The sequence below is a fragment of the Solea solea genome, chromosome 20, assembly GCF_958295425.1.
Source record: "Solea solea chromosome 20, fSolSol10.1, whole genome shotgun sequence".
Lineage (NCBI taxonomy): Eukaryota > Metazoa > Chordata > Actinopteri > Pleuronectiformes > Soleidae > Solea > Solea solea.
This window is the reverse complement of record NC_081153.1, coordinates 2,432,557-2,449,224: the sequence shown is the minus strand read 5'-3', so window position 1 is coordinate 2,449,224 and position 16,668 is coordinate 2,432,557. Positions and strand designations below refer to the sequence as shown.

At 41.4% G+C, this 16,668-nt stretch overlaps 1 protein-coding gene across 3 annotated transcripts in view; it reads right to left on the bottom strand.

Moving 5' to 3' along the window:
• col22a1 (collagen, type XXII, alpha 1) overlaps positions 1–16,668 on the bottom strand; it is a 45,003-nt gene that overhangs the window by 7,859 nt on the left and 20,476 nt on the right. For all 3 annotated transcript variants that reach the window (XM_058618905.1, XM_058618906.1, XM_058618907.1), the window contains 42 exons: positions 16,316–16,369; positions 16,184–16,228; positions 14,804–14,857; positions 14,658–14,711; positions 14,108–14,143; positions 13,723–13,752; positions 13,421–13,474; positions 13,224–13,277; positions 11,704–11,757; positions 11,150–11,203; positions 11,012–11,065; positions 10,833–10,886; positions 10,259–10,312; positions 10,107–10,151; positions 9,935–9,997; positions 9,620–9,673; positions 9,373–9,414; positions 9,182–9,214; positions 8,998–9,051; positions 8,519–8,572; positions 8,373–8,426; positions 8,234–8,287; positions 8,053–8,106; positions 7,455–7,559; positions 6,346–6,390; positions 5,825–5,902; positions 5,701–5,736; positions 5,559–5,612; positions 5,416–5,460; positions 4,755–4,790; positions 4,546–4,659; positions 4,191–4,244; positions 3,903–3,956; positions 3,717–3,770; positions 3,559–3,612; positions 3,339–3,392; positions 3,162–3,215; positions 3,025–3,078; positions 2,901–2,945; positions 2,138–2,191; positions 1,436–1,489; positions 1,261–1,314 (listed from right to left, as the gene is read on the bottom strand). In XM_058618905.1, coding sequence (XP_058474888.1) covers positions 1,261–1,314; positions 1,436–1,489; positions 2,138–2,191; positions 2,901–2,945; positions 3,025–3,078; positions 3,162–3,215; positions 3,339–3,392; positions 3,559–3,612; positions 3,717–3,770; positions 3,903–3,956; positions 4,191–4,244; positions 4,546–4,659; positions 4,755–4,790; positions 5,416–5,460; positions 5,559–5,612; positions 5,701–5,736; positions 5,825–5,902; positions 6,346–6,390; positions 7,455–7,559; positions 8,053–8,106; positions 8,234–8,287; positions 8,373–8,426; positions 8,519–8,572; positions 8,998–9,051; positions 9,182–9,214; positions 9,373–9,414; positions 9,620–9,673; positions 9,935–9,997; positions 10,107–10,151; positions 10,259–10,312; positions 10,833–10,886; positions 11,012–11,065; positions 11,150–11,203; positions 11,704–11,757; positions 13,224–13,277; positions 13,421–13,474; positions 13,723–13,752; positions 14,108–14,143; positions 14,658–14,711; positions 14,804–14,857; positions 16,184–16,228; positions 16,316–16,369 — 2,256 coding nt within the window. The remainder of the gene's footprint in view (positions 1–1,260; positions 1,315–1,435; positions 1,490–2,137; positions 2,192–2,900; positions 2,946–3,024; positions 3,079–3,161; positions 3,216–3,338; positions 3,393–3,558; positions 3,613–3,716; positions 3,771–3,902; positions 3,957–4,190; positions 4,245–4,545; positions 4,660–4,754; positions 4,791–5,415; positions 5,461–5,558; positions 5,613–5,700; positions 5,737–5,824; positions 5,903–6,345; positions 6,391–7,454; positions 7,560–8,052; positions 8,107–8,233; positions 8,288–8,372; positions 8,427–8,518; positions 8,573–8,997; positions 9,052–9,181; positions 9,215–9,372; positions 9,415–9,619; positions 9,674–9,934; positions 9,998–10,106; positions 10,152–10,258; positions 10,313–10,832; positions 10,887–11,011; positions 11,066–11,149; positions 11,204–11,703; positions 11,758–13,223; positions 13,278–13,420; positions 13,475–13,722; positions 13,753–14,107; positions 14,144–14,657; positions 14,712–14,803; positions 14,858–16,183; positions 16,229–16,315; positions 16,370–16,668) is intronic.

The window sequence follows — 16,668 nt, the reverse complement described above, 5'->3', positions numbered from 1 at the left end:
AAACTGAGATTACAGCAAGCTGTTTTGCCCATCGCCACTGCCTGCTGTCTGATTATCACTGATGTGTTGTTTCATGTCTGGGTAGATACATTATTTTTTAATAAACAAAGATGGCAATGTCTTTTTTACAGTATTAGGTTTGATCAAAAAATGTATTTTCTGTCAATAGCAGTTGTACAGCGGCTTCAGCATTTGAATAAACATTTGTGCAGGATTTGGAGGAATTATACACCTTTTCTGTTGAGTGATAGTTTCTCCAGGTCAACACAGACGGCTTCTTTCAAGCCATCCGTCCTCTCCGACCAGAATATGCATAGGAAGCAACTTTTAGACATCGACTATCAGCCGCCGACAAATGCCGTTCTCACCCCTCAACACTTCATCCACAGACCAGCACAGGGATCTCTCAGGTGACCCTAAAGACCATCATTCACACCTTGACTCAGAGGGTGGACGACCTGCATGGTAAACAGAGGCTAAATACCTGGAATCTTCCACAGGTTAGTTAAAACTGCAGAAGAAGTGAAATGTCTTTAAAATGCCTGAAGCAAGTCCAGTTGCCTTCATCTCTACTGAGGATATGACGACCTAGATGACTGAGTAATATAGATTTTTGCTTCCTGGGTATTGATAAAGGTGTCTCAGAGTCAGGAGTATGATATGATACAGCATTAATATTTTGACCCATTCCCAGTCTCAATATTTACAACTGGATTCCTGATCCTTACACACTTTACTTCACCTTGACCATGACAGCTGACTCCCACCATGATAAAGCAGATTTTCTTTTTCTGTCATCTTCCAATCATGTATCTTTAGATGATTCACCCTGTTGTCACCAGCACAGCTCCAGTGTTTACTACAGTTAGACCCACAAACCTCTTGAATCAAAGAGGCCTCATGTCCTCTGCAGCCTGACTTCTGGGCTCTGATATTACTCTGATAAACTGTAGCTCACTCAGGGGGGGAAAAAGTGATGTTACCACCCCGGTCAGGACAACATTTACCCCTTTGTTCTCCTCTAGAAATACTTCTCATGCTCGTCTCATCTTCAGTTACATCCCACATACACCGACTGCTTGCTCTAGTCACTCTGAAAATGCTACAATTTCCTATTTCTCTTGTCACTCACTCGCTTGTTTAGTTTTTGTGAAAATACAATGTCTGTCAAAGCTTTTCATGCATTCTAAGTATTTGGCAGCTACAAGGAGAGAAACAGGTGATTTAAAAGGTTATGTGCAGATGGAACAGATAACTCACTGGAGTTCCAGGGAGACCTGATTTTCCAGATGGTCCTGGTTCACCCGGTTTGCCCTGATGATGGAAAAAAGAATGAGCAGTTTGATACAAAAGGACAGCACGAGACAGGTGGTGACTTGAATGCCCTTTATCATATGAGTGTGCCAGCTCATCTCAGTGACTGAAACATACTCACCGACTCTCCTCTTGGCCCAGCAATTCCTTCTGGACCTGTTGATCCCCTGGAACCCTGAAAAAAAGAGAAAAACCCTTGAAATCATGTCCTCAACGTGCTGAAATGATCCTGACTTTTTCACTTCTTGTACTCAGGTGATGCTTCACTGGAGCTGAATGGAGCTGCATTAAGTCTCCCATTCTTGGAAGTGAAATAAACCAAAAACATGTTTAGGACTTTTTCACATGTTTAGTGAGATCACGGTGTCTCACAGCTCCACAGTGGGAGGATGAGGAAGGTAGAGACATGGAAGTGTCACATCTTGCTACTAAAAAAAAGCTCTGATCTTTAAAAGTTCATATGAGAAGGAATTTATTTTGTCATATTTAAATGTATACTGCTGTTACTGGACCCTGAGTCCTGGACCCTAAGTCCTATATATATCTATATATATATATCTATATCTATCTAGATAGATAGATATATCTATATATATATATATATCACTGAGGCCCAAATTTTGATTTATTCTTTAATATTCACATCTGACTGATTATAAACATTAGCCTGCTCTTGGCTTGACTCTGGATGGAGCACTAAAAGATACACCTCCAGATACCCATTAGGGGTGAAATTGCACAGGATGTTTTTTTGTTTCTGAGCTACAAATCATTTAAAAAAGACGGATGTCACATAATATACAGTGTAAAGTTGGGAAAGTACCTCCTTTCCAGGTTTGCCGTCTCGGCCAGGTGCTCCAGGTTTTCCATCTTCTCCCTGTTTTGCACAGAAGACAAAAAATATATAAGAAAAACCAAACACATTAATCAAGCCTGGATTACCGTGTTGTCAGGTTCTTCAAAAGCTATTACATGAATTCTTAACTCACACCAGTATATGATTCAGGTAAAAAAGCATGTGCTATGCATTTTACAGAACTCTTAGTTGAAACATTCACTCATGCTAAAGGAGGATATGATTTGAGGATGAGGATATGACAGGAGTTTGACGTGACTGTCAACAGATTAGCTGGCCATTTACAGTGTTCCCATTACACATGACTCTACAGTGGATCTGCAGTACATGGCCATTCCACACAGTAATGAGGTACTTTTCCTTTTTGGAAACATGAGCTGTCAGTGTCCTGAGTAAAGGTGAAAATAACTCCTGTATGACTGACATTTAGTGACAGTCATTATGAGCAGAGGAGGGTAGTGCTCAGCGTCTCTATGGAAACTCTTCACAGCTCTTTTTAATACATTGCCTTCTGTCATGTGTGGTGTTGTGGAGCTGCCTGTCAGAGCTTCCTGTAATGAGCTGTGCAATTGGTCACGGCGCCACAGCACAAAGCTGTCCTGGTTGTGTGTGTGTGTGTGCTGTGCCAGAGACAATCAGCTCAATAGCTTGTGGATAATTCTGCTAATAAACAAACGACATGGAAAAACATAAGCTCCTCAGCAAAGGTCATAAAGACTGGCACACTGACCTTAGGTCCGAGACCTCCAGGTTCTCCTCTGTGGCCTTTAAAGCCCTGTATGGGAAAAGAAGACATATTAAATAAAGGCACTGCCGGCTTGTCAGATCAGATGTGTTAACTGGTGGCTTCTTACTGGGAGGCCCCTGAGGCCAGAGTTTCCTGGTGGCCCAGGTTCACCTTGCTTGCCCTGGAAAGAAAACACAACGACTTAAAGGATCTCACTTGTCAGAACCAAGTATATACAAACGGGTTTGAATGATTTCCACTTACGGGTTCTCCTGGTTCACCTGGTCTCCCATCCTTCCCCATTTTTCCAGACTGACCCTGCAGATTAGCAGAGGAAATCAATGATTTAGTACTTTTATGTGTGTGTGTGTGTAAAGACAGACAGAAGGACAGGCTGATAGATTGACAGATGGATAATACACATCAAATCATTTTCCTTACTATTAATCCTGGAAGCCCTGGTGGTCCCTGGATTCCTTTGAGACCCTCTTTGCCCTGGTGAAAACAAACACAAACAGGTCACCATCACCAAAGGAAAGAAATGATGAATGGCCACCATTACCCCACAGGATGGCTGACCTACATGCTAGGGGAAGGAGGTTTGTACAATAACCGCACATGGGTAATACATTCTTTGAAAGTACACAAGGTGCAGCCTGACCTTTTCTCCAGGGGGACCAGGAGGCCCGACAGAGCCGGGCTGTCCATCGTTACCCTGAAGCGGAAAGATCCAGTGTCAGTGGAGGTCAACAGAAATACAAACCAAATCTACATTTAAAAAAATAAATCCATGCATTGAGACCAAAAACATAAACTTACCGCTGTGCCCATTAAACCAGACGGACCTGGATGACCAGGAGGTCCGGGGTGACCCTATTAATGTAGCAGATGGAATTATTTGGTTCATATTTGCAACAGTTTTATGTGAAAAGTCTTTAAAAGACACAAGTGGATGAAAAACAACAGTAAAATGTAAGACACATGAGTGACAAACAACAAATGCACCTTTTCTCCTTTGTCTCCAGGGCTCCCAGCAGGTCCACGATCACCTTTCATACCCTGTGGTGACAGAGAGATTATATAGGATGTCACACTTCAAGGGAAAAGGCATCTATCGCAAAAACTAAGATCAGGTAATATCAGTTTGGAAATGTTTGAAATGTGTTTTCCATATTTCACCCTTTTACCTGAAGACTGGGCTGTATGATGTACAAGGAGAAAAGAGGACTAACACAACTACTTAGTCTTTGGTCCTTTGGGAGTAATAAAGGTGCAGTTAGTGAGCCAACTTGCCTTTCCTCCATCGGGTCCAGAGACTCCCGGGGGCCCCACTGGCCCTGGTGGGCCCTGTAATGACACAACAGAGCATCAGTCTCTGTCCAGCCAGACAGTGCACCATCACCAGGTCTTAATTGTTCACTGCTGCCCCTAGAGGAGGCAGAGTTAATGATGCGAACAGAGCGCCCTCCATCCGTCACACCAGCGGTGAGTGATGACGGCACAAGTGCTGCTTGCACCTCTTGCACCCCCACAGAGCTGTGACGGGGGACGATTTATACCGCTCCGTTAAAGATCGTAATGTTCTTTACTTCACAGGAGAACTAAGAGCATGAAGATAGATGATGTAACATTAATGATTTTGTCTAACCTGGTAACCATCTTCGCCACTTTTTCCTGGAGGTCCCTGGTGCCCTTTATCTCCTGGGACTCCTGGGAGACCAGGTGGCCCGGGTGGTCCTGCAGGACAATCTGAACAAACGTCCTGAAAAAAGACACATTTGTGATCAATCGATGGACGGCTGCAGCTCCCACACTAGAAGATCTTCCACATTCAAGAGGACTGACGATGCCTCGTACCTTCAAATTCAGGTCAGAAAGGTCTGCTGCCTTTCCCTGAGAAACAGGATGTAGAAAAGAGAAAGTAAAAGTGGATCAGTCAGGAAATGCAAGATTAGTGGCTCTAGTCACTTTGTCTGGACTTAGTATCGGCTTGATGGACTTTACTCTGAGTGGCAACCCACTGACATGTCACCCATTGGATTTATAAACTCCCGTTTTGAAGCCTTGAATATAGTATTTAGGCCAGTGCTTTGTTGGTTTTTGAAATCAAATGAAGCCATATTTGGAAGAGTGGGGTGAGCTGACTCAGAGCTCGTCTAGTACACGTCCAAATACACCAGCAACCATGCACATAAGCTGTCAATCACAGAGTCCATACAAATCTTTTTTTAAATGGGACCATAATTAAAAACAAATGGATATCATGATGAAACTAGTGATTAAGACCATAAATGCTTCATAAAAATGTTATAAATCAGGTGAGAAGTTGAGGGCCCATTACTACATTTGACTTCTTTTATATGTCATACACTTGTTTCATCTATGTTTACATCAAACCATTGATTAGGGGATGGTAGCTTTAATTTCTTCCGTCGTTAACTTTACAATTTACCTGGACAAACATCGGGAAAAGAATAACTCATGACCAGAAATCCACTCGTTCCCTGTGTTTACTTACAGGCTCTCCCGTAGACCCCTTCTCTCCTGGCCTTCCTGGTAAACCCTACATCCAGAGCAAAGAAAAACAATTACCTTTTTAGCAATTGCTAAATAAGTTTATGAGATATGAGAGATCCATTCATCCTTTGTGTTTGCACTTACATTATGTCCTGCTGGGCCCATAGGACCAGCGACTCCTGGTGGACCCCTCAAGCCCTGAAACCCAAAAAAGACACATTTCAGTGAAAAAACCTCTGGATGAGGGTATGAATTTATGAAATATTTAGCCATTTTAAATATTTACCGCAGGTCCAGAGTCCCCATTTTTTCCTGGTTGTCCCTGTAAAGGACAAGCATTTGAAATAAATTGCCTGTAGGTCGCTAACATCCAGTAATAATAAAAGAAAAAGTGGATGCAATGATCATACCGGTGGTCCCGATTTGCCTTCTCCTGGTGAACCTTTTTCACCTGGTACTCCTGGTTCACCTCGTGGTCCTGGTTGACCCTAGCAAACACGCCCAAACAAGAACAACAACAATAAAAAAAGGCAGATGATATCAATGTTTGTTACACGCAGTGACGCCACAGTGTGTTCTGTGATGGAAAAAAGAAGAAATACAATCTGGAGTTGACATTTTGGTGTTCAGGAGAGAACATGTATCAGTGATGAGGGTGAGCAATTTGACACCATAAATCCAGCAAATGGCCCTGTCCAGCCTCTGTGCCCCTGACAACAAGCTCAGCAAAGAGCTGGTCAGAACCAGAGCAGCAGTCACAGTGCAGTGGACATACAGATTGCTTTTGCTTTGGAACAAAAAAAGGAAAAAAAAACATCATCACAAAAAATAAAAAAATGTGTCTGGGAGACCTACAAGACACACACACACACACACACACACACACACACACACAGAGAGAGAGAGTATTTGAAAACAAAAATGATATTACCTTTAGCCCTGGAGGTCCTTGAATTCCCTGTGGTCCATGATCTCCCTGTAAATTAATGACATAAATCAAATAACGTTACTACTGAAATCAAGTTTACTTTCGATTAGAGATTATTCAGAGCTGAATAATCATAATTGCACATAATTGTTAGCTTGGCCTTTATATATATATATATATATATACATATATATATATATATATATATATGTATACATATATATATGTATACATATATACATACATATATATATATACATATATACATATATACATATATATATATACACACATGTTGAGCACGTTGAGCAGAAATGTGCTGACTGTGTGTGACTGTATTACAAGCAGCAGGATGTTTACACGCAGAACACGTGGAAAACAAGAGACGGATGAGTTTCCTATTAGGAGGAACTGAATGTGAAGCATAAATGATTGTCCCCATTGTTTCCTCAAACCAAATATAAACAAAGCTACATTTCAGTATCTTGTTTACTCTGAAGCCGAGAAAAAAGCTTGTCAAACTAATCCAGACTGCGTCTGTATATTAACTTATATTGTAGGTGACTGTAAAACATTTATGGGTATGAATAAATGCACTCTGCTGATTAAGTACGTCACACATTGTCACTTATGCATGATCAAAATAAATGCAGCAGAACCACAGATATGTCCTTCTTTACAGTAGCAGCTAATGGAGCGGTCTCTTGCTGCTTTTGGCTAAAGTTGAGATGAACACACTTTACTGGAGGCGATTTATTAGATGTCATGCACCTCATCTATAGCTGCACGAAGCTTAAACCATTTAAGACGGAAGGAGAAAACAATATTTTTGCAGACAGGTTTAATCAAGCTGCAGTGCAGTGGTGACAACCTGAAAATTAAACAGGTACATTTTCTAATAAGTAATAATAAGGAAGAGGAAATGCCAAGAAACACTAACGATAACAAGAAATTGAGTTCATTGTCAGTGTTACTTTTGATCTAATCTGTTCGCTCTCGTACTTTCAATGCCCTGATGCCAGGTTTTTATTATTATTATGTTATTTTATAACATTAAAATGTTATACTCTACACTATGATAAGGCTTTTGAAGGGAGTGACAAGTGTCTCACCTGTTGCCCGTCTTTGCCTTTCCCTGGTGGTCCAGGGGGTCCAGTCAAACCGGGATCTCCAGGTGTGCCTGAGGGACCTTGTGATCCTGGTTTACCCACTTCACCCTGAAATAAAATAAATAAATAAACACATATTCTTCTCTTGTTTTGAGACTATAATCAGACGTCTTACAACGCTCGCGTGAGACGCATCCTTATTGCTAAGAATTCTCTTTTTTTAGGAGTACATATAATACCAGGGTTGATGATGACCGCTGTTGTGGGCTGTGTAAACGTTTAACCTCTTATCATGTAACTCCAGATGAGAGGATGATGACATGGGAACTAACGTTTTACAAAAGGCACAAAGTACAAAAGGTACTGCAGTAATTTGAGGGGAAAAAATACAAAGAAAATACAAAACACAGAATATGAAAAACCCATGACAGTTTTATGAGACTGTGTTGAAGTGAAACTCTTGACAAACGATAATGGAGGACATACAAGGTCAGACTTACTTACATTCAGTTCTGCTAAAGCTTTACTGAACACAGTCCAAACACTTTGAAAATGACATTCCACTTAATGTACTCAGAGCTTTTAAGAAGAGGTGACTGACCTTGTCCCCTCTTTGTCCAGCTGGACCTGGAGGCCCGATGATCCCAGGTATGCCCTAGAAGACATAAAACTCTTGCTTTCATGCCCAAGTGATTTGTTATCACCGGCCACTTTTAATATTTAATATTCACACACATCATTCTTGTGAGATGGTCACAGAAAATGAATTAGAAGTGACCTACCACACTCCCTGGTAGTCCACGGAGACCTTGAGGGCCAGCGATGCCAGGTGGACCCTGAGAGAAACACATCATCCATTAAAGTAAGTAAATCTTCTGATGCTGGCTGGAGTGGTGAATCACATGAAATCAAACAACTCACAGGGTCTCCAACACGTCCCGTCTCTCCTGGAGCTCCAGTGTCACCTTTTGGACCCTGGAAAAAACAACAGAGAACATGAATTTGAAAAAGGTCTTCTACTTGAAATGAGTGTAAAGACCAGAAGAAAGGGATCACGGGCATATTACTGGCAGTCCAGACGGTCCCTTGAAGCCTTGTTCACCAGGTAATCCTCTTTGACCCTTTAGAGAAAACACACATTTAACATGTTAGTCTTAATCGTTTTGTTTCTAGAAGCCACACACTCTGTCACTGTTTATTTAATATTTCACAGAAAGGCCTGACAAAGATATAAAAATAACATCCAAGCTTCCAAGCCTTGTGATCCTTGGTATAATGACATTTCCTGCCTTCATAATAGTCCACATAATACACTCCATACACATGTAGCAGCTGAGGTGGATGAAGAATCAGGCCAGTGCTTTTCTCTCTGTCTCACTTTAATTTACTTAGCCTATTGAGACAAGTCCCCAGAGCCCCATACTGTCACAGCACTTACTGCATTTCTATACCAGATCTCTACTGACATCTAGTGGATCCCCCTGTACACTACTAGCAGATTTAGACATAACATAGACATCAACACAGAGGGGAAAACAAAACTCACAATCTCTCCTTGTTTCCCTTGATCTCCTTTCTCTCCCTTCTCTCCAGGTGTTCCCTTGAAAAATAATAATCACAATAAATTCAATTGAAAGAGGTGCAGGGGATAATCACTGAGACAAAATGACTATTTGTCCAATTATATCACAGCAGGGTTTGGTTTGAGTGTTTAGAACAATTCTACTCACGGGTTCACCAGGCTCAGGGATGACGTTTGCCACCTTCAGTGTTAAAAAACAAACAGATAATAATTCGCTTACATCTGCACTGAACAGTCAAATGAATCACTTGTTTCATCATGACTACGTATAATAATATATTATAGTATTATATAATATATAATACAGTACAGAACAAATTAAGGCAGAGATTTACTGACGTTTCCTGGAATGCCCGGCGGTCCCCTCGATCCAACGTCACCCTGAGGCGAGAGACGATATTATGTTTATTTATTATTTACTACCTTATTACAGCTAACACTGCACCATAACCATTACTGAGACAGAGCAGGGTGTCTCTGTTTACTTCTGTGGTACAGATTTCTATTTGTATACATTAGCCTGAGATGAATAATTTAACATATAACAAATAACAACATGTGAAACTGGATCTGGTTTTTGTTTTACCTTGTCTCCCTTATCACCTTTGGGCCCACTTGGTCCATCCACTCCTCTCTCACCCTGCGAAAGAAAACCCAACATTGAAGAAATTTCAATAAAAACTGCCAAAATTAAGTCTTTTCTAACCCGGCATTTCAATGTAGTTTAATTAATCTGTAAATATTTCTCCTGCATCATAATTTTAGTGTATTTAAAAGATATCTGCTCATGGTGGTTGTAGATATTGTACGTGGGACAATCATATAAAAATCATATGAATATAAATGAGCAGACTGCTGGTGATGCTTATTCATGTGTACGGGGAAGCATGGTCACACTCACAGGAACTCCCCTGTCTCCTCTTGTTCCATCAGAACCTGGTTGTCCCGGAGACCCAGCTTCTCCCTGACAAAAAGCACACACACACACACACACACAAACGACAGCATAAAACATATTTCACTGTTTTATAAAATAAACAAAAGTGATGTTAAGTCAATAGTCGTCAACTCACTCTCTCCCCTGGAGGTCCTCTTGGTCCCGGAGGCCCGTCGTCACCCTGTGGATGTTAAAATGTCTCATTTGCATTATGGAAAATACACATACAGACACACATCTTATAAGATGCATGCATCTTCAGTCATTTTCACTGCATATTATAGGTACCTTAGGTCCAGACTTGCCAGGAAAACCATCTGCTCCACGCTCTCCCCTGGCCCCCTTCAGACAAGAGTACAATTTAGCTGCCATACTTTCAAGAGAGGAATAATAACTAGAATAAATAGAATTATATCATTTTCAGATACTGTAGGTAGACGAGAGTAAACGCACCACAACACACCAGTGTTTTTCATGAGGTATAGTTTTGTTCTTTTTTTAATCCAAATAAGCTTTTCCATTTTATAAATAAATACACGTAGTTTATTAAAATATTGAATGTGAATTGGTCACTGTCCTAAACTACGTCATACCATGTCACACGCAGCACAGAACTGTACAAAGGTTTCCAACATGGAGGCCACAGAAGTCAGCATTTATAGATTCAGAGGTTATTAAATAGTGGAAGTCAACTAATAGACGACCTGAATTGACCTTGGAAAGTGCCCCAAATGGGAGCTGAAAATGCTCAGATTCCACCTGACTTATGCTGTTCATACTCATTTAGAAGTGTCACAAATCAACTATGTGCTACTTGAGTCTGCAGTCTGAACGTAACCGAGGAGAATAAGGTGTCACTGACCGTGGCGCCATCATTTCCAGGCAGACCGTCCAGACCGTCTTTACCAGGAAGACCCTTTTAAGATCAGGGACAAAGGGTTGACATTGAGTGACACAAAGACGAAACCCCGACAGAGTTTAAACACTTGGACATCACTCAATCACAAATAATCTTAAGAAAATAAGAAAAGGCCAAATCACCGGCTTTCCAGACTCTCCAGGTTTGCCTGAAAATCCAATTTCACCAGGTAGACCCTACACAAAGATAGAAGATGATGAGAAGGTCAACATGTTCTGTGACACACCATGGGTGTTGTATTTTAGTGGCTAGTCACTTACAGGAGGTCCAGGGTGACCTTGGTTTCCTGGGGTGCCCGCTGGACCCTGAGGGCCCTGGAAAATAAAATAAATATAACATCGATTAAAAAGGTTCCCTCACTTGAACGTCACCTTACAAAAACCTCATATTTTCTGTAAGAATTCTATTCATGTGGCATTCAAACACAGTGTATTTCAGTACCGGCAAACAGCCACTAGAGGGGGCTATTGAAGTGCAGTAAACAGCTCATTAAACCTTTGCTATCACTTGGAGTCAAGTGTACCGTTGTTGTGCAGCAGGGAGCAATTTGGGAAATTAATTGACATAACCTGTTGGTTTTTAGCTCGTCTATTTATTTCCCCTCTTAAAATAAAACACTGAGGAAACCAACGACCATTTAGTGCTTTATGGGTCACATCAAATGCTGGGCAGCCCACACAGTTCAAATATCAATTTCATTCTCCTCAGTTTTCAACCAGAAGTCACTGAAATACACACCAAAGCTGCTGTACAATAACATTGATGCTACCAATAAGAAGTATTTTGCATGTTACGAAAATAAACGTGTTCTTACTGGAGGTCCAGGAAGTCCATCCACTCCAGGCAATCCATTTTCACCCTTCTTTCCCTGAAAGAAAACATGGTTAAATAAGAGAAATTCACAGTCGGCCGTCACACAGGGGAGCTGTTTCCAGCGCTGAAGCGAACAGCAGCAACAGTGAGGTCAAGTCCTCCACATTTTTGATCTCAACTATGCAACGATTTTTTAAATTTCAAGCAGATTCTGGTTCATTTTAGATGCAGCATTTCTCACACAGCAATCTGGGGAAGCAACATTTAGACGTCAAAGCTATGAAATAAAACAGGGTAATACTGACTGCATGGAAAACATTGGGGGTGGGGAGAAGATAAATTATAATTACACATTTAAATCTGTACCATTGTAAATAAAATCATGTGTTGATTTCAGTGTAATCAGTAGCAGACACTCCTCAGAGACGGAGCTGAGCAGCCATGGCACTGACGACTGATAAGAGCTTCGCTGCAATGGAAAGAATATTTGCAGCTCTCAGTCTACCTTCACATCCTCTCACTGCATCTTCAGCTGAGCGAGAACAACCTTTAAACCCTTAAGTGACTGTGCTGAGCTCCTCACTGTCTGCCTGTTGTCAGGGGTTTTCTTGGAAAGCATCCTGTCAGGCTATAAAATGATGGCACTAGACCTCCGAGGGAGCTTACAATCAAAGAAAACCAGCACCAAGGGAGGTTTGCAGTGTTTTTGTTGAACTTGAACCCAGTGTGACAACTTTATTCTCGTTAATAAATCAAACATCCCTCCATCATTCATGGCCAGCAGAGGTTTGGCTCGACTCTGCTGCTGTGAAAGTTGTTTCCAGCAGCACTGACTGCTGATGAGAAGTTAACCCTGCTAAACCCCGCCCACCCAAAAAAGACAGGATGTCACTATCAATGTTTAAGTTTTGGGAGAACAAATCAGGAAGAACCAGTGTCTGTTTTAATTGTGCGTCCCCAACGTGGAGCGAGATAAAGGGAAATGTGATAAATACAGTTATAGGAATACAGCATCAAAATCAGACGTGACCTATTCAGTGCGTCTCACTTGTATTTCAGTTAAATAAATGAGCCTGTAATACTGTGATCATGTCAATTATTAAACAGACCATTTACAACTCGTCACTAATGTAATAATATCATTTATGACCACAGGGGGAAAAAGGTAAGAGAGGAGAAAGTGACATAGCATACTGTACTCACACACACAGCCAGTACAGGACAAATGGCTTTGACTTTCACACAAACCAACAGCATCAATTTACCCTAAAACACAGCCTGTGCAGTGGGATACAGCTGCTAATAAACTCCAGGGCAAACCACATCCTCACTCAGTATAACATACATAACCAGAAATACAGGGGGATAGGACCATGATTGCACTGAGGCTGAAGCTGCCTCATAAAGTAAGAACAGGTGCAGTCTTATTCACGAGTTAATGGTTCTGTCAACATTCAAATATGTTATATTAGAACCAAACATGACTGCCAGATTCACAAAGTTGGAAAAGTAAGTTCTTACCCTTTGACCAAACTCTCCGGGCTCCCCGGGTAGGCCCTGCATACCAGGAGGACCCTGAAGAATAAAGCGGTCCGTCAGCGTGAGCTCGCACAGCACGACTGGTGCTTTCATGAATTGTTCAGCAGGTGAGTTTTCCACAACAACAACAACTAACTTTCAAAAGCTGGGTGGAAAAAGGGATAAATCACGATTCTTACCGGAGGCCCTGGAGGCCCATCGGCCCCTGGAGGCCCAGCAGGTCCGACCACTCCCTGAAACAGGGCGGACACATGAGTATATGTTATTAATATACAGGCAGCACTTTAGTAGGAATTATTTACACAAAACAAAGTGTGTTTTGACTCTTGATTACTCCATTATTCTCATGCAATTAACACTACATTAAAAATGTATTTCTCATTTCTCACTTCATTTACAGTAATGAATTACACTTTTGATCATAACAGTATTTAGGGGAGTCTTTAATTGTTCATTGTTTTATAATGGAACAATGACTCACCTTTTCTCCCCGCAAGCCTTCTTTATGAACCTGAAATCAAAACAATGGCGGACCAGTTACATTAAGGCAAGAAGGCAAATGGTTTTCATCTTAGTAAATCATTTTCCCTGCATTAACCTGCTCTAATTACTGTGATGGAACACGTGTTTATAAAGTGTTATAGTGCATACGTCAGCAGAAAATCCTTGACAGTGAGGTCAGTAAATACATGTTTGTTTATAGTGATAATCATACATTTGCTCTTTGCTTGTAGTAAAAAATACACAATAGGAACTTTAATTACACAATTTAACTGGCTTAAAAAAAAAATAAAAAAAAGACAACACCCCTCTACTATAATCTCCATCTTCCATTAAACAAGTGTGTAATCCCAAAGATTACTCACCACATCCCCAGGTAATCCAGGCAGGCCTCTCTCCCCCTGTGACACAGTTCACACAAACAGGGATGAAAAAACCCCCTCATTAGAATCAAATGACTTTACAAAGTACCTCAGGCAACACGGTATAATGACACAGCAGCGACTATAATTTCTAAGATGAAGCGTGTTAAAGCGTGTACTTATTTCAGTGAAAGTTGTGGGTAAAGTACGCCGGCAAACATACATGTGATGCATCTGCATGCAGACGGGTGTGGTGAGAGTGTGCGTGTGCGCGACTGGAAGAATAATCACAGCCGGTAATTACACAGAGACAAATGAACTCTCATTGCATTTTATTTTCCTCAGACAAAAGAGTGGGCTGACTTTGATGGTCCACGGAGGAGACTGAGGAATGTCTAGAGAGCACAGACAGCAACCCGTGAAGCTGATGACACCTCTTTAAAATGATTTACATACAGAGAGCTTAATAACATTATGCTTCAGGCAGGATTGGAATAGTTTCTAATTGAGTGAACGGAGTGTTTTGCATACAGCACAGCAGAGGAGGACGTACCTTGTCGCCTTTAATTCCACTGGGGCCAGGTGCACCAGCCAGTCCTCTTAAACCCTAATCCATTTTTAAACAAAAGTTCATTAACACAATGTGCCACACACTATTATATCCGTGTTGTAGAATCGTGTTGTAGAATCACAACTTACATCTTTCCCGGGAACACCAGGTTTTCCTGTGAATCCATCGATACCAGCCAGGCCCTGTAATGGAAACACGAGAAAATGAGGGATCTATTTCTGACTGTGGGTTTGTTGTTGAAACATCAAGTGTAAAAACTTGGCAGCACAAAAAGAACACAGCCTTCGGCCATGTTACCTGCTCTGTGGCTCAGAGGAGTTAAGATTTCAGTTGTGATGTTTTCTTCGCCAGTGTTCGGCATTTTAGGATTTGGTAATTAGTGCAAAAATGATGGGAAAGACATACATTTCGCAAGGAATCGGTAACCAAAGGTTGCCATCCCTTTTTCCTCTGGCGTTGCTTGTAATGAGCGGGTGCTTGTACAACCCCATGTCTCTTCCGTTACCACCTCGTCCTCTTATCACTTTACTGAGCAAAATACTTTTTCCAGTTTTACCGACAGGAAATTAATTACTGACTGACTCCAAACCTGGCACCAGTATGTTTGAATGGTGCTGTAGTGCACCTTGAGGCTGCGGCACATCCTGACGCCATATGGTAAAGTAATCACCGTGGTGATTGTTGTTGACTGTTTGACACAAACAGACTGTTAAAGTAGTTTAAGCTGATATGACACCGTGAGAGAGAGAGAGAGAGAGAGGGAGGTGTTTGCTCTGACACTCTCAAATCTCTCTGCGGCGCTTATTTACACTTTCAATAAAATCATGGTCTCCAAAACAAACAAGGCCTTATTGATTCTGTAAGATTACTGTACTGTAAGTCTGTATCAGTGCCGTGTCGGCACACAGAGATCATCTCCATTGTGAAAGGAACAACAGTTCACGGAGGAACTTCAGACGTCTATGAAACTTCACAAAGCCTGAATAAGGTGCATTCTATCCGTACGCCCCCACAGACTCAAACAGGAAGTGTGGTGAGTGAATCAAGAGAGCCACATCTGTTTGTACCATTTTTCCCAGCTCCTCTGAGAAGAATGTTTTCTCTATCCCCCGCTCTCCTTTTCAAAAATGAACCCTGTCATCAAGATATACAGTATGGATTCTAGAAATCTAGTCTATTTTCCCTCTGCAACAACTAGTGTATTGAACAAGGTGCAATATGGCCAACACAAACAGTGTTAGAGAGCAGTTGAGGATATGTTGCATTAATAGTGTGCATGAAGATTTGTCATCATTTAACTCAAGGGTCAAAAACTGGTAAGGAAGGGGCCAATCAAGTGGAATTGTGGGGGGGAAACAACCGTTGAGTAGGGTTAAGGCGGTAAAATGACATTATATTCCATCATGATAGAGCAAAAACAACACTTAACAAATAATAACAAAATAAAGGTGTGTTTATGATGAGTTTGAGAGCTCTGATCATCAAGGAGCTGTTGCATTATTACTTACCGCAGCTCCTGAAGCTCCTTTATCACCTTTACCTCCAGTTTGACCCTACAATAAAACACAGAAGCATACGTCGTATTATTATTATCATTCATCACTTTCAAATCTTCAGTGAGTTATCTGAATTATACTCACAGTGACACCTCTTAGTCCAGGAACGCCAGGAACTCCCGCGTCCCCTTGAATTCCCTGGATGAAACAAATTGGAAAACATTCCAAAATTGTCACTGCTGCCGACTCAAATTTATAGAATGGTCAGCTGGGGACTGCTGAGTCAGAGCCGAATCAATAATAAGACGTTTAACCGGCCAACTGAGAAACCCGAAACCCCGAAGAGGAAGCAGCAGCTGTCACCAACAATCAGCCGCCCCCCCGGTGACACCTTGAACTCTGACCTCACGTTCATTCTATTTTCTCTGTCTTTCATCACACTTTTATTCTCTTATCAAACCTGTGTTCTCGTTTATTTCTGTTACCCACAGCCGAGT